This window comes from Mesoplodon bidens, assembly GCF_964165515.1.
Source record: "Mesoplodon bidens genome assembly, chromosome: 3".
Lineage (NCBI taxonomy): Eukaryota > Metazoa > Chordata > Mammalia > Artiodactyla > Ziphiidae > Mesoplodon > Mesoplodon bidens.
In genome coordinates this window covers 92,854,045-92,878,536 of record NC_138178.1, presented here as the reverse complement: position 1 = coordinate 92,878,536, position 24,492 = coordinate 92,854,045, and the positions used below count along the sequence as shown (strand labels likewise).

At 41.9% G+C, this 24,492-nt stretch overlaps 1 protein-coding gene across 1 annotated transcript in view; it reads left to right on the top strand.

Annotated features, from left to right (window-relative positions):
- STARD9 (StAR related lipid transfer domain containing 9) overlaps positions 1-24,492 on the top strand; it is a 126,440-nt gene that overhangs the window by 5,537 nt on the left and 96,411 nt on the right. The window contains 1 exon segment of the mRNA XM_081227195.1: positions 1,206-1,322. Within this exon segment, the coding sequence (XP_081083321.1) occupies positions 1,206-1,322 (117 nt within the window).

Here is a 24,492-nt window from a genome sequence, read left to right as displayed (position 1 = left end):
GCAACTTCCTCCCCTACCCTTCACCCCTTCCTAGGGCTAATTTCCTCCATCCCATTCCTCCATTTCCCAGGCCAGCAGAAGTGGAAGGGATTTTTTTGAAAGAACAAATGGCCCTTGAGCAGTGGAGAGGGACAGGGCAGCCGGCCATGTGACTGTTGCTGTGGTCAGCTTGCAGGTGGTACTCAGCATTCCTAAGAGCTGAGGAAGATGACTTGCAGGATGAGGGTTATCTGGATCCCAGGGCCCCCAGCCATGCCCACTCTTGTGTTACTCCTCCGATGTGATCTGTTTCCTTTTGTCAGTAGCTCTCTGCTGAAAGAGAAGCCTGCCAGACTTTCAACAGGAGCTCCCCGGGGACAAAAGACCTTTCATTCTCTGCTGTCTCTTATTTATGTCTCTGTTGCCTAATCACTTCAGCTGCTTTGTTCTGAGAGCCCATATTTTTGGTTCTTAAGAATAAATTCTGGCCAAGATCAAACTCTAATCTGCCCCCTGCGCACCTCGCTGACTGCTTACTTCCCTGAGGCCAGTTATCCACTAAGAATCTCTTAGTCATTCTGGCAGCCTCATTCTATTGTGGCTTATGGTACCTAGTTCAAGGGATTGTTTCTCCCTGTCCAGAGTCTAAATTTTAAATAGTAAGATAAGCATTTCTGTGAATAATGCCATTCTCCCCAGTACCTGGAGGTCAGTACAGTTCCAAGCTCTGGCTCTGCCCTCATCTACCTTGGGCAGTTGGAGTGGTCCTAACTCTTCTGTCCAACATGCTTTCTCATTCACTGGGGGTGGATACCCCAAGGACCTCTGTGTTTGCCCTAGGTTGATAGAGCCTGTCAGGCCCAGGGACTGAATTACTCATGTACTACCAGTATCTTCTACAGGAATGCTTAGAGAAGAAATGGTAGTAAGAAGAAGAGACCCAGAGAAGGAAAGGCTTTTTCTCCCAAGCTGTCTTATGCCTCATAGGGCTGGTTCGTATGTGGGTTGATATGTGATAGTATGATAGACAGGCATTTAATTCTCTGGGGCTTCATTGTACCTAACAAGATGAAGACAAAGGTTACTTTTTATTTTTCAGGTAGATATGATAAAGATTCTCATGATCAGTCCAGGTATCTCTAGCTACAGCAGAGAGGAATCAAGTGCTACTGGCCAGATTCTGATATTATAGTAGAGAAGACACTGGATCCTATGTTTGATTTTAGGTGGACGGTCGACCCAGTGGCTTTGGCGACTCCCGGGAGAAGGTGGTGGCATTTGGCTTTGATTACTGCTACTGGTCAGTCAACCCAGAGGACCCCCAGTATGCATCTCAGGATGTGGTAATGTCATTTTTCCTTCACTCTCCCCAGGTCTTTATAATTGGATAGTTATTGGGAAATTAACATGGAATCTGGGCCCTGGCTATTTCTTACTTACGGTAGTTTGGTCAGAAACTAATGATGTTTTGATCTGGGAAGTGGTAGTGAGAGGCATCAGTTGCAGAAAGAGCAAAGGAGATAAGAAAAGACTGCTTGTTGAGGGCACGGAAATTGACTCGTGTCCATTTAGGCTTGGACCTCCGTCTGACTCAGATTGGTATGAGGTAGTTCAGGCAGTGTTCTGCTCCTGTGGTAGGTGAATGGGCTCACCTCAAACTTGACCTTGTATTGTATGCAGCAGAAGGGCCCATGAGTCGTAGAGACTGGTATCTTCTTTGAGCCTTAGGCTTGTGCTCCTAGGCTGAGTGTAAAGGGCTGGACAGCTAGTCTGCCAGCCTGCAATGTATGTAAGAGGTGAATTCTGTTCATCTTGCTGAGGGTTGAGAGGATGAGCCAAGCCTTTACTGGCTGGTGCTGTGGGTCACCCGTCCTGCTGATTAGCTCTCCCATAAGTTTCTGAGGCGGCAGGTCTGGCAGGTGGGTCTACAGGACTGCTCTCTCTCTCTGTTTCTGTGCAGCAGCAGCCTTGTCCTGGTTGGAGCACTGTCAAAGGTCATGCATTTAGTCCCCATGACGTCCAGCAAGCCTTGCCTGATTCAAGTCTGTGACCACAGACAATAGTCCTCATCCTAGCAGCTGCCGGGGTCCTTTGTAAAATTAGAAAAATCATTTATTTGGCCTTTCAGATGTTCTTTCTTACATGTGAAAGAGAACACTAGAGGAATATGTCTTTAGGAAAAAACATTGAAAATGGAAAAATTTGGGGGAGAACCCTAGACAACCACTGCCTATCAGTGCATACATCTTTGAATAAAAAGCCAAAGTGTGTTTTCTGCTAAGTATGTTAGTCTTTTGTGAAACTTTTCCTAATTATGCCAAAGAAACAATGTTATCAAGCCTGAGTGACTTGGAGGACAGCATAGGCATACCTCGTTTTATTGCACTTTGCTTTATTGCCTTAATGGATACTGCATTTTTTACAACTTGAAGGTTTGTGGCAACCCTGCATCAAGCAAATCTATCCGTGTCATTTTTCATAACATTTATTCACTTTGTGTCTCTGTGTCATATTTTGGTAATTCTCGTAATATTTATAACTTTTTCATTATTATTATATTTTTTATGATGATCCCTGGTCAGTGATCTTTGATGTCACCACTATGACTCACTGAAGGCTCAGATGATGGTTAGCATTTTTTAGTCATAAAGAATTTTCAAATTAAGGTATGTTCAGTGTTTTTTAGACATAATGCTATTGCACACTTAGTAGACTGCAGTATAGTGTAAACATGACTTTTGTATGCACTTGGAAACCAAAAAATTCATGTGACTGGCTTTGTTGCAATTATTTGCTTTATTGTGTTGGTCTGGAAGCGGACCTGTAACATCTCCGAGGTCTGCCTGTACTGATTTTCTGCTGATGCAGACTTCTGAAGATGATTGGACTTCTGAAGATGATTGGATAATTCTAAACCATGGAAGTATAATTCCCCATCCTTCCCTTTTGATGGGGAACATGTGGAAACAAGACCCTAGACCACTGTGAGATTTGTTGTTTCATTGGGTCCCTTCTATTATAATATGAGCACCCCACTTTTGTAGTCACAGTGTGTTTGCTGTAAATGCTCAGCAGAAAGGGGCAGTGTGGGTATTACCTGGCCCCTACCAAGTTTTCTCCATCCTTTGGAGGATGAGGGCACTGACAGGTCCAGGCTTATCTTGTGGCCCTTGACTTTTATCCCAGCACTCAAGCAGGTATGAGGTATCTGGTTACTGGTGTTTGTATTGTTCCACTGAGATCCTCCAAGAAGAGCCAGGAAAGGAAGTGACTCTCAAATAAGAGCATGGGACTCCTAAAGCAGTTCACCGTTGTGACTGTAATTGTGGTATCGAAGACAGTGGTCTTTCTGTTAGCAGAAAGTGTGAGCATTCTGATGGCTCTTTCCATCCTTCTTGGCCATAGCATACTTAGGACTGTTCTGTACATAAGAAACATTAACTATTTTGTGTAACATTTGATAGATAATCTGGGAAGTATGTGTAAACAAAACAAAACTACATGTCTATATCTATATATCAGCAAGCTCAGGTATAATTTTGGTATGAGACTCACTTTTTATATTTATGTAGCTTAAGTGTATAAAAGTAACCTAGTGGAAACCCAGAAGCCCATAGAGGAGGGGAATTCATAAATATGATTCCTTTTCTGTTGCCCGATTTGAAGTTCAGTGGAAAGATCAAATGGCATTTGGACAGGAAGCCTGTGCAGAGAGATAAAACCAGTGTCTCCTAAGGTTTATTCTGGCTTGTTTACTAATTGTCTAAGGCACTCATTGGTCAGGTTACGAGAGGGAAGGAAAGGAATCTCTGTCACAGGCTGGAGAAGGGCCAGAGGTCCCAGAATGATGTCAAGACTCACATCCACATGATTTGGTTGGAGGGAATCATCACTTTGACACAGGAATTGGAGCCCAGTCTTAATCCTAATCATTACGGCTCTGAGGTCACCAGGGATAGGAATGGCAGATTATCATAAAATCATAGGACTTGGCATAAGAAAGCATTTAGATGTCATCTGTTTCATCTTCTCCCAAAGTACAGCAATACTCTCTACTGTTTTTGTGATCGTATTTTGGTGGGGTGGGGGCAAAGGGGCCAGTCTTATTGAAGTATAATTTTGGTACAGTAAAATTCACCATTTAGTGTACAGTGTACAGTTCTGTGAGTTTTGACAAACACATACAGTTGTATAACTTACACTACAATAAGTGTATAAAACAGTGCATCATCCCCCAAATTCCTTCATGTCCCTTTGTAGTCAGATTGTTCTTACCCACCCAGCCCCTGGCAACTGCTGATCTGTTTTCTTCCCTACAGTTTTGTCTGTTCCATAATGTTGTATAAATGTAATAAAATAGTATGTAGCCTTTTGAGTCTGGCTTACTTAGCATGATGTAGCAATACTTGATATTCACCTCTGCTGTTGTGTGTACCATGTATCATTCTGATCTATTCAGACTCATTTACATCATCTTCTTGCCCTAAAGAAACCTCATGGCTTTGGAAACACCAACTCTAATTGCACAGAGTAAGGGACCAAGTCCCTGGAGGACTGTGCCTCCTTTTGTGAAGGAAGGACTGTCATCACCCTCAGAAGTACAGCACTGATTTCAGAATATCCAGATATCCGAGGGGAAATTTTCCCCACTGGCCTTAGGGGGATTTTGAGCAATGTCATAAGGCATTGCTTGATGGATGTTGACAAGAAGTCACATGTTCAGTGTTGGTGTTGCCTTCTCCTCATAGTTTCTTAGAGCGTTAGAACTTGAAGGGAACCTAGCAGTCATCTAGGCCAGGCTTCCCCAACCTTAGCACTGTTGATATTTTGGCTGGTTAATTCTTTGTTGTAGGGAGTCTGTCCTGGGCATTGTAGGATCTTTAGCAGCATCCCTGGCCTCAACCCATTAGGTGCCAGTAGCAGTCCCAATCGTGGCAATCAAAAATGTTTCCAGGCAAGGCCCACTCATTTAGGCCACCCTCTCCTGTTCCAGATACAGCGTGTAACTTACATGGTCTTATACAGGCAGTTAATGCCAAAGTGGGACTGGACCCTTGCTTGCTGTGGTGGCCTTTGCATTGCATTGTACCACTCTACCTCCCTCTCTTTATGTTTACGTTACAGCCTCAAAAGATAGGTTCAAGATTAAAATTCCTTTGTGCTTTAGCACTTCTTCCCAGTCCTTAGTGGTGACACACTTGAACACATAGATCAGGTGTCAACAAATATGAGCCTCTAGAGAGCAAATCAGCTACTGCAAGTTCTGCTGAGAGGCAGCTTCCTTGTTAAATATCTATAGACTCTAAATGTTTATCATTTCATTTGACTTTCTTCCAAAATCTATTAACCCTATATTATTTACTCCATTTTATAGGTAAGGAAACCGAGCCACACAACGGCTACAAGAATTGCCTGAGTCACTTAGCCAGTAAGTGGTAGAGCAGGGATTCAAACCCAGACTGTCCGGCTCTAAATTGTATGTCGTGTCCACCAAGCCTCACTGACTCTCAAAATTAAACAAATCTCATTTAGTCTGCCAGTGACCTGGTCCTCTCTTTATGCATATTATCTGATTTAATTCCCTCAACAGCCTGAAAGGTAGATTTTATTATTCTTCTATAGTTGAGGAAATTTAGGATTAGAGAGATATGATCTGCCCAAAGTCACACAATAAGAAAATGAGTCTTAGATTTGAACACAGGATCATCTGAATGCAAAGTTCATATTCTTTACTAAACTACAGTGTAAAAAGATAAAAAGAGGGATATAGAAAAAGGAAGAGATGGAAAGTTGAGGAGAGAGGGTGAAGGGAAAGAGAGAGAGAGAGAAAAGGTTATAGTGAATGGGGACTAGCAGGGGATTATACTACCTGACTTGTCCATTACCCCACGACCCTGATGTCATCAGCATCCTATTCTTTTTTTAAAAATTTATTTATTTTGGCTGTGTTTTGGGTCTTCGTTGCTGTGCGTGGGCTTTCTCTGGTTGCGGTGAGCAGGGGCTACTCTTTGTTGCGGTGCGCGGGCTTCTCATTGCAGTGGCTTCTCTTGTTGCAGAGCGTGGACTCTAGGTCACGCAGGCTTCAGTAGTTGTGACACACGGGCTCAGTAGTTGTGGCTCGTGGGCTCTAGGGCGCAGGCTCAGTAGTTTTGGTGCACGGGCTTAGTTGCTCCGCGGCATGTGGGATCTTCCCGGAGCAGGGCTCGAACCCGTGTCCCCTGCGTTGGCAGGCAGATTCTTAACCACTGCACCACCAGAGAAGTCCCCAGCGTCCCATTCTTAAGGGAGGTTGTTACTGACCTAATTGTGTTTTCAGTCTTTATTAACATTTGGACTTGCAGCCAAGGCTTTTCTTAAAAATTGACCTGCATTTTATCTGCCTTGAATCATATTAATCGGCTTCTTCTCTTGAAGTTAGACCTGGATTTGAATTCAGGCACAGCCACTTACCAGCTGGCTTACTTTGGGACAAGTTACTTAACCTCTCTGAGTCCTAGTCTCTTCAAATTGAGTTACTGTGAAGAGGAAACAAATAATGATGTGAAGTGTCAGCCCAGGGCTTGACAGCTAAAAGTGGAATAAGTGAGGTCATGAGTGCTGTGGCTTGGGTCCCTGTTGTGATTATCACTATCACAGTACAAGAGAAGTGAGGCCCATGCTTCTTTCTAAGAGCTGAACTAGATTTGAAAATCTCTTCTTTGAATCTGGTTGTGATCCCTTCTGGGATCAGCATGCTCCACTTGGAAAATTAACTTCCCTCCCTTCCTCCTGGTCAGGAACATCTGTTGGAGCGGGAGTCCTCTGCACAAGGATTTTGTGTTTGGGTGATTGTATGTTTGTAAAACTTTCCGTGAGGAGCATTAGCTCAGTTTTACCCACCAAGGACTGTGAGTGGCTGTCAAAACAAGTGTAGACTGAGTCAACAGAAAGTGCGTCAGAAACAAAAAGCTACCCAGCCCTTGTGGGACGTAATTGCTTCTATTCTCCTGGGAATCTTTATTTTAAAATGTTCTGTTACTTGGCTAAAACACAATAGTTAAAACACCTGTAGCTTTTCCAGATGAAATATCGTGTGAGTGAGCAGAGATTTCCTCCCCACAGCCACCAAATTTCAAAACTGAAATTATAGCAGCAATGTGATTATGCTTGTTGTTGTTTTAACACTGTTTCATCTCCGTAATACACTGAACACCAAACAAGACACACAGAACATCCATTGCTTACCCCCAAAGAGCCCTGCCGAGGGGCAAGGTGGGGAGGAGAGTGTGTGTGTGCGCTCGTGCATGTGCGTTTGTGTTACAGTTTCTTTGGTGAGTATTTTCTCCAGTTCCGGACTTCAGCTTGAGGATGTTAGGAACTTGGAGAGGCTTCAGAGGAAAACCCCACACACCCCAAAATGATTAAAGGGCTGGCTGCAGGAACCAAGAGGAAAGCCACTGTCAGTGTAGTGCACCTCATGTGCATTCTGCATGTGATTGTTTAATGAAGGAATGTTGCTCTGGAGACGGGAAGACAGGTAATAATAATGCTCTACAGGTACAGAACATGATGATTTTAATAGTTTATGGAGCATTAGAACCAGCTGGTCTTCATTGCCATTTGGAGAAAATAGAGGATTTCAGATTAAATTGCAGAGGATTTATAAAGACATGAAGAGTAACTTGTGCAGAGTTTTTGAATCTGGATATGTGGCACCTAAATAATTTGACTTTAGAATTCCAGAATGTTGGTGTTAGAAGAAATGCTAGAGACCATCATGACACATTTTACAGATGTAGGCCTAGGGCTTCCCTGGTGGCGCAGTGGTTGAGAGTCCGCCTGCCAATGCAGGGGACACGGGTTCGTGCCCCGGTCTGGGAAGATCCCACATGCCGTGGAGCAGCTGGGCCCGTGAGCTATGGCCACTGAGTCTGCGCGTCCAGAGCCTGTGCTCCGCAACGGGAGGCCACAACAGTGAGAGGACCGCGTACCGCAAAAAAAAAAAAAAAAAAAAAAAAAAAAAAAAGATGAAGGCTTAGAGAGACAAAAATAGTAGTTACAGGATTTTTTTTTTTTTTTTGGCCAGTCCAGAGTTGTGCTTGGTGTTGCAGGGAAATGCCTGTTGCTTATTCTAGTGACGGGATCATGAACTGCCGCACATAGTTTCCTGCAGGGCAGGAAGTGTGATGCTTAGCAGAATCCCAAGGAAAGATCTTGTTCTTGAGACTGGGCCTCGTCACGATGAGGAAATTACACTATCGCCATCTAGTAGTATGGAGGTGGGAAGGTACTGAGTGACTCTTATCATAGGTTCAGTCACGTGACCAGGCTGGGGCTAGTTACTGCCGCCACAGAAGCAGCATTTCTGTCTGGGGACTGCAACCCATTATAAGATGAAGACAAGTGATCTGTGATCTCCTGCTTAGGAAAGTAAGTAGGGCGAGGTGGAGAGGGGTATGGCTGTCACTTCTTTTGTGTCTCCTGAACTTGGAGCATGAATGAAGGCTTTGGGGAAAGAGGAAAGAAGGTGGAAGAGCTACTGAAACTGAAGAGGGACCTTGGAGGAGCAAGAGGAGGGGCAAACATGAAGAAGAAACTAAGGTGAGAAGGAATTTGAGAGTTCACAGAGGGGTTAGGGGTATATCACTTTTTACAGTAAATATTATTATCTGCAGTTTAGGTACAGGAGCAGGTTCAGATAGGTTGAGTAGCTTGCTTGAAGGTCACCAACCAAGTGATGGAACCAGCATTCAAACCTTTGACTGTGTGATTCCAAAGTCCAAGCTCTCAAATGCTGCACCACACACAGCTCTATTTATTTCTGTATTTCTAGTGCTGCACATCTTAAATGATCAGTTAACGGTTATTGGGTTGATAATTCAATTTATGGTTCAATGGATAAGTGATAAGTTAGCACTCTGCCTTCTTGAATCTTGCTGCCTGTTTTGAGCAGGGCTTGCAGTTTGCTTAAGTTGGAGAACCATAGACATCTATGAATTTCTCTGTGCATCCCTTTCCCTAATGCATGTATGTGCTAGGGCAGCTGGGGAGCGTGTGGGCGTCAAAGGATTTTCTCATGAATATTTGCAGAGCTGTGTACATTCCATCGCTAGTGCTATTTCTTCCCAACCAAGATGGAGACAGAAGTTGAAGGGAGAGAAGTTTATAAGAAAAAGCCTTTTTGTGCAATAATTGGATGGGGCTCTTCTGGCATGAGTGGGGGAAGGGAGATTACCATGAGTGCTTCATTTCAGTAAGTTCCCTCTGCCAATAGCACAGCTGCTCAGCTCCATAAGCATGTCCATGGGCTGGATTTTAAAGGAATAAGGTCATTCTTTTGGCTTCTTCTAACTCATTTTTTCCCCTCTCTGGAAACTTGATTATGAATTTTTAAAGGGTAGCTTTTAGATTCATAGAAAAATCTGAAGAACAGAGATCCTTGACACTTAATGCTTGCTGTTGGTGCTGGATACCTTTACAAAAATGAACAGCAGAAACTAGAGAAATCTTTTAAAATGCAATAGCTTGTTTGGATTCTTTTTTCTCCTCTGTGAGTCAAGGGTAACAGGAATTTCTGGTTGTATCTGGAGTCCTTGAGATTTAGGCTTGGGAGAGAGGTTATCTGTAGGGGCGGCATGCCCAAATTTTGATAGTCAACTGGAAACCTGGTGCAGCCTAAGCATAAATACAGATAGAGGTCCTGAGCTAGGTGTCCTTGATGTTCCCCAGAAGTTCTCTTGCTTGCATCTGCAGTGCTGAGAAGTTGCCCTATACTCCGCTCCCTTTACACTTGAATTTGTCCTGGGTTTATAAGGGTTGTCAATTAATTTCTTGAAGAAATGATGATGGAGGTGATCACTTTGAGGGTCTTTGGAAAAACTGATTTGAAAAATCATGTGAACAAGAGGATATAAGATGAAGCGCAGCCCTTTGAACAAAAGGTCTGTGTGTCCACCACAGCAGACGTGTGCACAGGCAGACTGGTAACGGTAGCCTTCACCAGAGGAAGCCACCTCGTCTGCATCACCAGGTGCTAAATTCTCTCCCACATACTTGCACGGTAAGCCTGTGTCCAAGTCCCCTCTCAGCACCTTTCAATGGTCCTCTGTTTGGGGGAGCCAGTCCAGCTGACCAACAAAAGGCCCCTTCTAAGTGCAGTGTTCTGAAAAGGGTTCAGAAAGTATGGGGAAAGGAACAGGACTGGACTCTCTCTAGTTCTATGCTCAGCAGAAAGCAGACAACTGCATAAAATGTGTCAGTAGATTAATTAATTAAAATATTTTGCTGTAAAAACAATACAAGCTAACTGGAAAACGTTCAAACAGTCCAGAAGGGTGTAATGTAAAAAGTGAAAATCGCTTCCCCTTCCATGCCTCCCCACTGGTCTCATTCTCCAGATGTAACTACTGTCGGCAGTTCTTTGCTATCCTTTCAGACATTCTGTAATCATAGGTAAGCATATATAGTATGTCTCTTTTAAAAAAAAATACTAAGGGGCTTACACTCTATGTACTGTTTTTCAACTTGCTTTATTCTATTCAACTTATCTTGGCCCTAATTTATTTGTAGTACCTATAGTTCTACCTCATTGTTTTAATGCTACATGGAATTCCATCCTATAAAGGTATTGCAGTTTAACTAGTTTTCTAATGATGGATGGTTAGAATATTTCCAGCTAACTATATAATACAATATATTATTACGTATTATATAATTATAATTCCAAAATTTTGTAGTTCTGCTATTATATATATTATATTATGTTTCTACTATTCACTATAATACTAGAGTGATCATCTTTGCATTTTTGCAAGTGTAACCGTAAGGTAAATTTCTAGAAGTGCAGTTGTATGTTCAGAGAATATGTATATTTTAAATTTCAATAGATTTTTGTCTAATTGTCTTCCAAAAAGATTTTACCAATTTACATGCTTAACAGTAGTGTATCAGAAAACTTTATCACATTCCTTGTCAATACTAGGTGTTATCAAACTCTTTAATCTTTGCCTAGCTTATAGGTAGAAATGGTATCTTTTTTTTTTTTTTTTTTTTGCGGTACGCAGGCCTCTCATTGTTGTGGCCTCTCCCGTTGTGGAGCACAGGCTCCGGATGCCCAGGCTCAGTGGCCGTGGCTCACGGGCCCAGCCGCTCCGCGGCATGTGGGATCTTCCCGGACCGGGGCATGAACCCGTGTCCCCTGCATCGGCAGGCGGACTCTCAACCACTGTGCCACCAGGGAAGCCTGGTATCTTATTTTTAGCTTTTCTTTTTCTTATAATTGGGATTGAGCATCTTTGTATGTTTCTGGGCCATTTGTCTGTTTTGTTCCCTGTGAGTTGTGTGTTCGTATATTTTTTCCCCGTTTTTCTACTGTATTGTTCATCTTTTTTAAAAAAAGATTTATTTATTTATTTATTTATTTTTGGCTGCTTCAGGTTAGTTGTGGCATGCAGGATCTTCGTTGAGGCACGTAGGATCTTTCCTTGCGGCGTGTGGGCTTCTCTCTAGTTGTGGCGTGCGCGTTTTCTCTCTCTAGTTGTGGTGCGCAGGCTCCAGGGAGCGTGGGCTCTGTAGTTGTGGTGTGCGGGTTCCAGAGTGCGTGGGCTCTGTAGTTTGCGGCACACAGACTCTCTAGCTGAGGTGTGCAAACTCAGCAGTTATGGCGCGTGGGCTTAGTTGCCCCGTGGCATGTGGGATCTTAGTTCCCTGACAAGGGATCGAACCCACATCCCCTGCATTGGAAGGTGGATTCTTTACCAATGGACTACCAGGGAAGTCCCTTTTTCTTACTTATTTTTAAAAGCAGTTAGAATATTAAGGAAATTGATCCATGTCATAGATGTTGCATGTTTCCCCTGTTTACTTTTGTTTTGACTGTGTAATTTTTTCCCGTGCACCCGTGTGTGTGCGTTTAAATGTAGTCAAATTATTGACCTTTCTCTGTGGCTTCCTAGTATACTAAGCTTAGAAATGCCTGTCATTCTGAGATTATAAAAGTATTTGCCATTTTTTTTCTGGTATGCTAATGGATTTATCTTATTAATAGTTAAATATTTGATCCATTTTAATATTTTTGTTGTAGGAAATGCGGTGGGGCTTCATCTTTACTTTTTTCCCAGATAGCTAGCCAATTGCCTCATTGCCGTTTACTGAACACCCATCCTTTCTCCACTGATATGTAAAAGCCATTTTTATCATTTGCTTAATTCCTGTATATACTGGGGTCTCTTTTATTATTTTTTTAATTAAAAAATTTAAAAAAATTTTTTGACCACGCTGCGCAGCACGTGGTATCTTAGTTCCCCGACCAGGAATCAAACCCATGCCCCCTGCATTGGAAGCAGGGAGTCTTAACCACTGGACCGCCAGGGAAGTCCCACCTGGGGTCTCTTTTAAAACTGTTTTGTTTCATTGATTGATTCGTACTTTTGTGCCAGAACTATACTGTTTCACAAGTTTTCAAATATTCATAAAAGCATATACCATACTGTTTTACTACTTTTTAGTATTGGACAGGGCTGGTCCTTTTTCATTTCTTTTTCAGGCTATCCTGATTATTTTGGTTTTTGCTCTTCCCCAAATGCCATGTACTTCCCTGCTTTTGCTCATGCTGACTCCTCTTTCCAAAAATATGTTAAAATATCTCACCTCCCCAGTTCCTACCATTCAAAATGCTGCTTGTTCTTTAAGACCCAGTTAAAATGGTACTTCCTCCTTGAAGTTGTCACCATCCCTTAGATTCTCATAATATCTTGTTACTCTCTTGTGACACTCTGTGTATTAATTTAAATTAACGCTCTTTGGGTACACGACTTACCTATTTTATTAGACTGAGTGATCCTTGAAGGCAGACTAGGCCTCATCCATCTTTGAATACCCTACATTTCCTAGCATAGTGACATTTCTCTCATTCAGTCAGTAAGCACTTGAGAAGCAACTACCATCTGCAACACAGTGGGGTTGAGTGCTGTGAGGAATATGGAGTGATATAAGATGTGATTCCTGCCTTCAGAAAGCTTACAGTCTTATTGGGAATAATAATAATAGTAAATATAATAACAGTATACTTATATTATAAATGTATAATTTTATATTTATAAATAATCCTTAAAATAATAAAAATAATCAACAATACCAAGCATTCAAGTGTTAAATGAGTGGCACTTACATTAAATATTTCAGGAATCCAGTGGAGTAACACACTACCCATAGATGCCTTTGAATGAGTTCAAGGGAGGTCATTGAAGTCAGAAGGAAAGGCATAATAAGCAATGATTGTAGGGCAAGAATGTACAAGATGTGCTTGAGTGGATCAAGTGCTGCCAGTCCAGGGTGAAGCTAAGAGGATGTAGTCATAGTGTCCATCTCTCCAAGTGTCCCAGGAGGCCAGACTCCCACATTCCATCTCTGCGCTGCTCCAGACTCCTAGGGGATATGGAGGCTAATCCCAGGTTCTTTGGGACAGTGGCAAAGTGGCCTCAGCATCCTGGATGCTTAGCTGAATCCAGCAGATACAGGCCATGTCATACAGGCCATGAAGATATTTAACCTGAGGGCAGGAGGCAGCGTATCCTGGGTTACAGAAACAGCATTCACTCACCATTCATCTATTGTATGTCGGTATATGCTAGGTGCTGGGTAAACAAACTGTGAGTGTGTGTGTGAGTGTGTGACAGAGACAGAGTTTTGCTTAGTTGCTTTACCTCACTTGATATATCACGTTTTATGCTGATCAGATTTTGAGCAAATCTATGTCTCATTCAAGATTTTTTTCTAGAGGTTCTAATAGGCTATAGTGCCCATTCCATCCATTTGTCCATCCCCATTGTTGCTTGGACACCACTGCCTTTCTTTGTTTTCAGAACCTTGGTTTGGGGCCATGGTATCTCCATTGTTTCTGCTCTCTCAAGAGTCTGCCCCTGGGACATCATGCAGACCTGTTTTGTTCCAGAATGGTTCAAGTGTTCTGATTTATTGTAGAAAAATGCCTCCCAGGAACACATTACTGGTTTTTCCTTCTGGATGTGCCTGCTGAGCTTTACTAAGAACTCTGCGTGTCCAGATGCTTCCATACAATGAAAGGAAGAGGACATGCTTCCTATTCTTTGGGAACACAGATGTAGAGAGCCTTGCTCCTCAAAGTGTGGACCTTGGTATTGCCTAGAGCTTGTTAGAAATGTGTACTTTCAGACCCTAAGCCAAATGCATTGAATCAAAATCTGCATTTTAAAGAGATCACCAGGTGATATGTATGCATGTGAAAGTAATTAAAGTTAGAGACGCAGATCCAGATCAAAGAGTTCTGGGTTGGAGCTTAAGATACTGCTGGACTGAGGACTACGCTTTTAGTAACAAGATTCTGGAGTTCATGTACCTTAAGTTATACAATTTTGAATAGATGACTGCTCTTCCCAAGGTCCAGATAACTGTGCTTTTGCTTTGGCTGTAAAATGTGGATTATTCCCTGGTTGACATTTCTCTTACTTGTCCGTCTGGCTGATGTAAGAAGGAAGACATGTTAGACACTGACGTATCCACTTACACAAGTGCCATCTCAGGCAAACCTTGATGGCTTTTCGTTTAGTGGAACAACTTTATATTATGTGATTTAAATAGCCTCAGTTTTCTTATCTTTCAAGAGGGAGTGATGATCCCCACCTACCAACACACAGGAATACTGTTAGACTAAAATGAAGTATTAGGCTTGAGAGGACTTTGAAAAAAATTAGAAAGATTAAATAAATATCAGTTGATATTATTACTACATTATATTCTCTGATGTTTCTGTATCAAGAAAGAAGTCTCTTTACAGAGTTCTATATACTGCCAGTGAAAGTATCTTTTGTTCTTAATTCTTTAATAATAAAATTTTTTTCTAAAAATACTATAATTTATTAATTTAAAAATAGGTAATATATGCACATGGCAGATAAAACAGTACAAAAGGATGTACAGTGAAAATTAAATCTCTTTTCTATCTCCTGGCACCTCTTTCCCCTATGCTGAGGCAACCATTGTTATTGATTTCTTGTGTATATTCCTATATATTCTGTGTACATCTAAGCATGTAGTTGTATATTTATTCTTTTTTAAAAAAATGGTAGCAGACACATTATTCTGCATCTTGCTTTGTTCAGTTAATGCATCTTGGAGACATTTTCATATCTGTATATATGATTACCTCACTTTTTTGATGGCCACATAGTAACATTTTATGTGAGTGTACCATAATATATTTGCTACTGTAAACTTTTCAACTATTTATGTCTTTATATTTACAGTGAATTTCTTGTAGGCAGCATATATATGATTGAGTCTTGCTTTGTTTTCCTAATCAGACCATCTCTGCCTTTAACTGGGGCTATTTAGAACATTTACATTGTGTAATTACTAATATAATTATGACGATCATTTTTCTTTTTCTTTTTTTTTCTATTTGACCTATCTCTTATTTGTTCCCTTTTTTGTATTTTTCTGCCTTTTTTGGATTGAGTATTTTTGTGTTTCCATTTTATTTTTGTTGGTTTATTAATTATAAGTCTTTGTTTTGTTAGTGGTTGCTTTAGGGTTTATAGTATACATTTTTAACTTATCACAGTCTATATTTAAGTGATAATATACTATTTCCCACATAAAATAAGGTACACTAAAATACTTCTGTTTCTTCTCTCTCAGTCTTTATACTATCAAGTCATACATTTTATATCTACATATGTTATGAACTCCATAATACATTGTCAGTAATTTCATTTAAATGGTAAATTATTTTTTAAAGAATTTAAATAGTAAGAAAAAAAATCATATACTTGCCCATGTAGTGACCGGTTCTAGCTCTCTTCGTTTCTTTTTGTAGATCCATGTTTCCATCTGGTATCATTTTCCTTCTATGAGTATATTCTTTAACTTTATTTCAGCTATTATATTTTGGACAATGAAAAGATGAAGACTGCGTTTGATTTATATCTGACAAACCGTATAGCATTAATTCTGGTGTCAGCAGATGGATCCACACTGGTTTGTGACTTGCTCTATGGACTCAGTAGAGCAGATTTTAATTTAGCGTTTGTCTTCTAAACCAAAGACAGATCCTTTGACAGGCACAGTGATAATATGCTGTGGCTTCTAGAACATGTACAGGAGACTTTTCGTTATATTCTAAAGACAAAATCAGAAATTGATAATTTACTATGAAACATTTTGGAGCATTTCAAGTTGTAGGTCTTAGCTGTCCAATATCTTTGTTGCTGCTTGCTGTTCTTTCTGAACTGCATTTTTTGGGAACAGGAGTTTGGCTTCAAATTATTGTTTCCAGGATCTGAAGTTAGGGGTGGTTGTTACTGTATACTGGCTCTTACTAGTGTGTGGTTTACATACATTTACGTAATCTCAGCTTCCAGCAAAAATAGCCTTTTTGGAATCCTGAGCAGGTGTGGAGATGAAGGGAAACAATCTGTTTATATCGCTGTTTTGTTTACTTTTACCTGCTTGGCCCCCTTTTCTCTCACCTCTCCCTTACATCAACATTAAATTTGATGTATCTTTTATTTGTGAAAGCTCACTAAGGTCATGTAATATGTGATTATTTTACCTTATTCATTCACCATACTTCTACTGAAAAATATGCCAAGAATTGTGCTAAGCACTGGAAATAACCAATAAGAATTGGACATTGTAGTTACCCATGAAAAACTCTTAGTTCTTGAGGGAGAGAGATACACAGAGTTAATTACTTCACAGTGTGGTAAATACTACTGATAAATTTTTTTTTTTTTTTTTTTTTTTTTTTTGCGGTACACGGGCCTCTCACTGTTGTGGCCTCTCCCGTTGCGGAGCACAGGCTCCGGACACGCAGGCTCAGCGGCCATGGCTCACGGACCCAGCCGCTCCGCGGCATGTGGGATCTTCCCGGACCGGGGCACGAACCCGTGTCCCCTGCATTGGCAGGCGGACTCTCAACCACTGCGCCACCAGGAAAGCCCCTGATAAATATTTTAATTAAGCATTTGAAAATACTTGAAGAGGGAGGTAGGCCTTTTTTTGTCGGGGGTAGGGAGGGGAGGTTGTCAAAAAGTCTAGTCCACAGCGTGATTGCTCTTTTCAGGATTGAATAGGATTTAAACCTGTAGTTCTCTTTCAAAGGCGGGAAGGGCATTCTTCTTAAGACTTGAAAGTGGTGCTTCACATACATGGATTTAACTACACAGCTTGGTGTGTTTCCAAAAAGACTTCTCAAAAGCATCACATGAATCATTCACTAATCTTAACTTGAAGCTCCTTCCTGGTTTCATTCTAGATACTGTTTAGTCTTATAAGTAAGTGTATGAATCATTTGATTGAGGCTGGCTACTTAGCATATTAACTTGGTTTATAATCATGATGAGGGAGCTGTGTTCAGTGAAAACCCTCTCTTCTCTCTGCAGGAAAGGCAGAGTGGATGGTTTCTCATTTTTTCGAGTGTGAGCCATTTATAGACTCACTTCCCCCCACAGACTGAACACAATAGGAGCCTGAAATCAAATGGTGACCAGATGTGCCCAGGCATCCCCCAGTTTGTACTTAGAAGTTGGAAAAGGTAGAGCCCCTAGGACGTTGGTCTCAGGGCAGGAACGGTTGGACTCACTCATAAGTTTCTCATCTGTATACAAACAGCCCCTTGCTGTTTGTATACAAACAGCCCCTTGCTGTCCCCAGGAGCGGAGGGGGTAAACAGAAGCGTGTGCGCACTCATTTTTCTTGCTTCTCTTCCTTGAAGTGGGGGATTATTTCTTTGTTAGTCATTTCATTGCTCAATTCTTCTCTCTGTAGTTAGGCAGTTAGACAAAGTACAGATGCTTTCTGGGGATATGTGCTGAATTGATGTAGGAGGAAGAGCTAATGCAGCTTTTCCATGTAGTTGGTGGAGACAATGGCTCTGCTCAGATGAGAAGAGATCTGACAGGAATGGAAACCCTTAATTACTTTTTTTTCTTTGCTCTTCCTCCCCTAGTAAACTAACCCCATCTTGTTTGTGGTGGTGTTATGGTTCAAAGCACAAACATGTAGTGGTTTCTGGCTGGTATTGCTTTTCCTTTTCTCCCACATTAGAGATTTTGAGAAAGTAGAAGCAACTTCCCCCTTCAGTAAGCATCTGGCAACATTTCCTTGGAGTTTAGAGATTTGATTTCAGGGTTTGGAAAAGTTGTGCTTAATTTCGGAGAATATTCTCATGAACAACTCGCTTAAGTGGGAAGTGAGAGAAGAAAATACCACCTTTTGAGAACCTGCTCTGTTCCAGGTACTGAACTGAGTACCTGACTCATCTCATTCACTCTTTAACAGCAGCCCCCAAAGTGGGTTATTATCATCTCTATGGTACAGATGTGAAAACCAAGGCTCAAAGAGGTTAGGTAACTTTCCCAGGGCCACACTAATGAGAGGTGGAGCCCAGATTGGAACCCAGATCTGCTGCTTCCAAAGCCCTTGCTCTTTCCACTACACCTGCTGCCTGCTGTGTGTGCTAACTCCTCCTGACTGTGCGCTTGCCTCTGATATTTGAAGTATGACATGAATTAGCTGACAATTAGAAAAATTTCAACTGATAAACTGTGCATTTACCATAGGAAAGGACCCAGGAGCCATGATGAGGATCATGTGTTTTCAAGCCTCCCTGTTGATGCCTTTCTCTGAGATATGGAGGACACCACCTATTTTAAATTTTGTATCCGAAGTGCTTGTCTACAGGTGCAGTCAGCGTGTGTTCTTCTGAATCCGCCGAATAGCTCTAATTGACCCAATCACTTTCTGAGATACAAAAAATAGCTCCCACGTTACAGCAAGTGGATGCTTCATTTCACCTGTTCTGACCCAGGGGCCAGGTTTTGAAGTGGACTTTAAAAGTGGCGAAATGGGGACTTCCCTGGTGTTAACCACCCTGGTCCAGTGGTTAACAATCCGCGCTTCCACCGCAGGGGTCGCAGGTTTGATCCCTGGTTGGGGAACTAAGATCCCACATTCTGTGCGGTGCGGCCAAAAAAATAACAGTAAAAGTGGTGAAATGTACCCAGAAGTGCCCATGAAGGAGCCTGGGGTCTGTGCACTAACCCTGCCAGTCAGTGTGCTGCTTTCCTTCCCAGCACAACTCAGTATTGCTGGTGCCTCTTTTTCTGAGTAAGTCCTTTCTCATCTGTGAAGTACCCTGGGGTGTTGTTTCATATTGGGGAGGGAAACAGTGAATGCAGGACCTCCAGTTTGAATCCAGAAGAATCTTAATATGTGTTTTTGAATGAGATGAAATCCTACATTGTTTTCTAGTTTTATCCTAAATTCCACCAGCTTTAATTTCCAAATATTCATTTTTCTGCAAAGATGAACCTCATCTGCTCAGTATCTTCCACATAGAAGCATTTATGCACCAGAGAGAATGAATCTCTTAGGCATTCATCAGCTCTGTTAGGGTTTTTAGAGGCTTATTAACTACACTTCATTGAAAATCAGACCCAGGTTCCTAACTGTCCAGGTTTGTGTCAGTGCATCTCTTGGTTGTCACCAGCAAGTAATTTTTGAGCTGAGTGCTCACCACTGTCGGGTCTCTCTTCGATCGTCTAATTTTTTTGTCTTTTGCAAACACTTTAGTAAGTGGCTGTGACAGCTCCAAGAAGCACCTTTGTTCCGGGGCTGTTGGCTAAGGCTGGAGTCATGCCTTGTTTATTTGGTTGAGGTGACTTGAGATGAGGGGCTGAGGCACAAGAAGCACCACAAGATGGGTGCGGTTAGAGGTCTTGTGGTTCTAACAGGCAGCTCTGTCTTCTGCAAACTACCAAGTCTTCAGGGAAGACTGGCGGAGGGAACTGTGGCCCGAGGGAGGAAGGCCCCTGCCAGTGGGATGCATGAGGCAGATGCAATTCAGATCAATGCAAAACTAATCTCTTTAACTAGACCTTGGATTGCTGAGAATGGTATAGGCTTAAGCTGGGCTGGCTGAGCTCAACTATGAAATTAGAACTGTCTTGGGAGCTCAGCTTGTTTGCTTCTCCAGCATTAAGTTTGGTCTCTAGAGACCCATTCAGACTAAACAATATTAAAAACAGGAAATTTGCTCCTAGCAGCATGGCTGTGGAAAACTTTTTCCACTTAGGCAGGAATGAGAGTTAAAAACAGGAACTCCATCCTCGGGGCCTGTTTTCTTCTTATATAGAAGTAGTATTAGCAACTCCAACAACTTGAAGCAGCTTTGCCCTACTTGACTTCCCTTCAGAGTGCTGCCTGAGGGCATCCATTACAAAAGGTGGTAAAGAGCCCTCTTGAACACATTCAAAAATATGGAAACAGTGCTATGTGGAGGATGCTGACCTGGTGATGTATATCTTGGCTGAAGATCACGTGTGTGGAATTAATGCAGGCAGTGCTTAGGGGAGACCTGGAGAACAGCTATCGTTAATTTTATTCAGCACACATTTATGGTGTGTATTCTGGATTGGGTCCACGGGTTATGTATTCATTTATTCAGTCGGTGTTAACTGAGCGTGTACTATGTGCGTCGTGTGTGGGGCCCTTAGGTGTGTGATGTGTGTGTCCCCTTCAGTACTGCAGGGGCCTGCTTGGGTTTGCTCGTGACGGTCAGCCCAGGGCATCCCTGAATCTGGGGGTTCAACTCCCGGGACTGCTGCTCTTTTGCATAATTTGCTGCTGAGGTTGGTGGGGGTGGACAGGGGACATTTTGGAAGAAGGGAGTAAGGACAAAGGAAGCTAACAGCTAGAGAGGAAATGCTCTTTTCTTCCTCCCCCGTTGTGATGGCACTCTGCCTAAACAGTCCAGCCTTGAGGAAGGCTTCTGAAGCCCTCAGCGAACGAACGTGAGCCAAGCCCTCGCTGTCACCCCACCCTTTGTTCACAACCCCCTCCTCTGGCTCAGTCGATGTGTCATGAACAAGCTTCTGCAGCAGAACAGCCTGTGTGGTGAAAAGATTCCTTAGCAGATGCGTGTCATTATTTTTGGCTGGTAAGGAGACAGAACTACTCTTTTTAAAACTTTTAAATTGAAATATACACACAGAAAAATTATATGTTCACACATTATAAGTGAACAGCTCAAATTTTCTACCCACTTGAACTTTTGCAAGCTGAGCATACCCACATAACTAGCATCCAGATCGAGAAATAGCGCATTACCAGCGCCTCAGAAGTCCCACTTGTGCTCTGTTAAAATACACTGTAAAGCTGTTTCCTGGGGCTTTTTTCCAGTGAATGCTCTGAGAGGCAAAGTAATGTCCCTGCCTAGCTAATCACTGAATTTAAGAGAGGGCAGGCAGGCCAAACACAGCCCTGCCAGCCTTTCTCCTCAGTCTTCCCTTCTTTTTCTGACTTGCAGCTGTCAGGATCCAATCAACCTCCTCGTGCATTCAGCCTGGGGCTGGTTTCTAGCTATAGAGATGCATTTTGGTTTGTTCTTTTTTTTTTTTTTTTTTTTCTGGCTGTGCTGCGTGGCATCCAGGATCCTAGTTCCCTGACCGGGGGTCAAACCCGTGCCCCCTGCATTGGAAGTGCAAGGTCTTAACCACTGGACCGCCAGGGAAGTCCCCATTTTAGTTTGTTCAGTGCATTTCTTTAGCAAAAAAATGTCATGGAGAGCATCTTCAAAATAGAGATTAGTGAGGTTTTAGTATGTGTGCTGTTTATCATCCCTTCTCAGTTTTGGTACTCTTCAGGTTGAGCATATGCCATATTTAATAGTTGTGTGTAGGATTGTATTACAGCCCAGCATTATGAGTTATTATCCACATGTAGGCAAAGCAACTGGCAAGCTTCCTGGGAGCCATGCCTGTGCTTGGGGTAACTCCATGCTTGATCATATGGCCCACATAGTAATGGAAGGTATATACATAAAAGGGAGCCAATAAGAAGAAAGATCATAGAGTTAGAATTTTGTAAACTGGTCAGAGTTTTAAAAAATCATCCATTATGCAATGTTGTTTTTGGTTTAGACTGTGGACTGTAGTATCACACTGCTTGGGTTTGAACCCCACCTCTGACATTTGCTAGCTGTATGACTCTGGGCAGCTTTCTGGACCTCTCTCTGATTTGGTTGCCTCACTTGTAAAATGAAGATGATAATATCTACTTCATGGGTTGTTGTGAGGAATAAATTATTAATGCAGGTAAAGTGCTTTGAATATTACCTGGTACATTTCAGTAGTGAATAAATTGTTGTTCTTGTCAATCTAGTGTCATGACAGATGTTAAAGTAACAGCTATCTGAACCTCTTTTTTTTAAAAATTAAATGCAAGTCAGTATGGAATTGAGATAGAATATAGAAATTTTCTTCTACAGAAATTTTCTTCACAGCCAACTTTGCACATGTTTGTTTCATAACATGAGGACATATATCCACAGCCTGGGAAAGAAAATCTCACAATAAGTTTTTTAAAGCTTAGTCTTTGTTTCCTATAAATTCTCTCTATGGTAAGGTAGGACCACTGTAAGTTTCATTCTGCCGAGGTGGCTGAAGTTTTCCTTCTCAAAGTGAGGTTTCCAGATCAGCAGCATTGATGTTACCTGGGAACTTGTTAGAAATGCAAATTATTGAGCTGTACTTCAGACCTACTGAATCAAAAATTCTAGGGGGTGGAGCCCATCAAACTTTTTAAACAGCCCTCCAGGTGATTATGATGCATGGTAAAATCTGAGAACCACCACTGTACAAATTCTCTTCTATTTGTAGACAGTGGGGAGCATAGTCATAATTACAGGTTGGGGGAAGGATTAGAAGTTGGGAAACACCTATCTTAAATGAGCTAACTTCTTCCTAGTGTAATATTCTCTAGTTTACAAAGTGTTTTCACACGTATTGTCATCGTCCCATGTATTTGTCACAAAATTGTTGTGTTAGGTGCCATTATTTCTACATTTTAGAAGGGTTGATAAAGACTGCTGTTACCTAATAAGTTGTAGGGTGGGAACTCTGTCATTTGGAGTCTCCTGAGTCCAAATCCTGGTCTCGTTCTGTAGCACTGTATAGCCTTCATGTCCTCAAGCTGTGAGTGGGCTGTTTTCAGTCTGGCTTCCTCAGTAACAGACCCTGAGATAACGAGTTATGTGGAAGTCATTTATTAGGACGTATCGCTGGAAAAGAAGTGGTAGGTAGGGTGGGGAACTGAGACCAGCAAGGGAAGGAGGAGGCCAAGCAACTCCACCGAGGTGCTCTGAAGACAGAGTATAGAGTTTTCCTAATGAAGAATGTCCCGAGTTTCCCTGTACCCATCAGTCATTGGTAAAAACTGCCTTCTAAAGAACATCTGGCTGTTATTCCTGTCTTGCCCCTAGGTTCTTCATATCAATTTCTTTTTTTTAAGATTCCATATATATGTGTTAGCATATGGTATTTGTTTTCCTCATTATGACTTCACTCTGTATGACAGACTCTAGGTCCATCCACCTCACTACAAATAACTCAGTTTCGTTTCTTTTTACGGCTGAGTAATATTCCATTATATATATGTGCCACATCTTCTTTATCCATTCATCTGTCGATGGACACTTAGGTTGCTTCCATGTCCTGGCTATTGTAAATAGAGCTGCAGTGAACATTGTGGTACATGACTCTTTTTTTTTTTTTTTTTTGTGGTACACGGGCCTCTCACTGTTGTGGCCTCTCCCGTTGCAGAGCACAGGCTCGAGACGTGCAGGCCCAGTGGCCATGGCTCATGGGCCCAGCTGCTCCTCAGCATGTGGGATCTTCCCGGACTGGGACACGAACCCGTGTCCCCTGCATCGGCAGGTGAACTCTCAACCACTGTGCCGCCAGGGAAGCCCACGTGACTCTTTTTGAATTATGGTTTTCTCCAGGTATATGTCCAGTGTGGGATTGCTGGGTGGTATGGTAGTTCTATTTTTAGTTTTTTTAAGGAACCTCCATACTGTTCTCCATAGTGGCTGTATCAACTTATGTTCCCACCAACAGTGCAAGAGGGTTCCCTTTTCTCCACACCCTCTCCAGCATTTATTGTTTGTAGATTTTTTGATGATGGCCATTCTGACAGGTGTGAGGTCATTATAGTTTTGATTTGCATTTTTCTAATGATTAGTGTTGTTGAGCATTCTTTCATGTGTTTGTTGGCAACCTGTATATCTTCTTTGGAGAAATGTCTATTTATGTCTCTTCTGCCCATTTTTGGATTGGGTTGTTTGCTTTTTTGACATTGAGCTGCATGAGCTGCTTGTAAATTTTTGGAAATTAATCCTTTGTCAGTTGCTTCATTTGCAAATATTTTCTCCCATCCTGAGGGTTGTCTTTTTGATGGTTTCCTTTGCTGTGCAAAAGCTTTAAGTTTCATTAGGTCCCATTTGTTTATTTTTGGTTTTATTTCCATTTCTCTAGGAGGTGGGTCAAAAAGGATCTTGCTGAGATTTATGTCATAGAGTGTTCTGCCTTTGTTTTCCTCTAAGAGTTTGATAGTTTTTGGCCTTACATTTAGGTCTTTAATCCATTTTGAGTTTATTTTTGTGTTTGGTGTTAGGGAGTGTTCTAATTTCATTCTTTTACATGTAGCTGTCCAGTT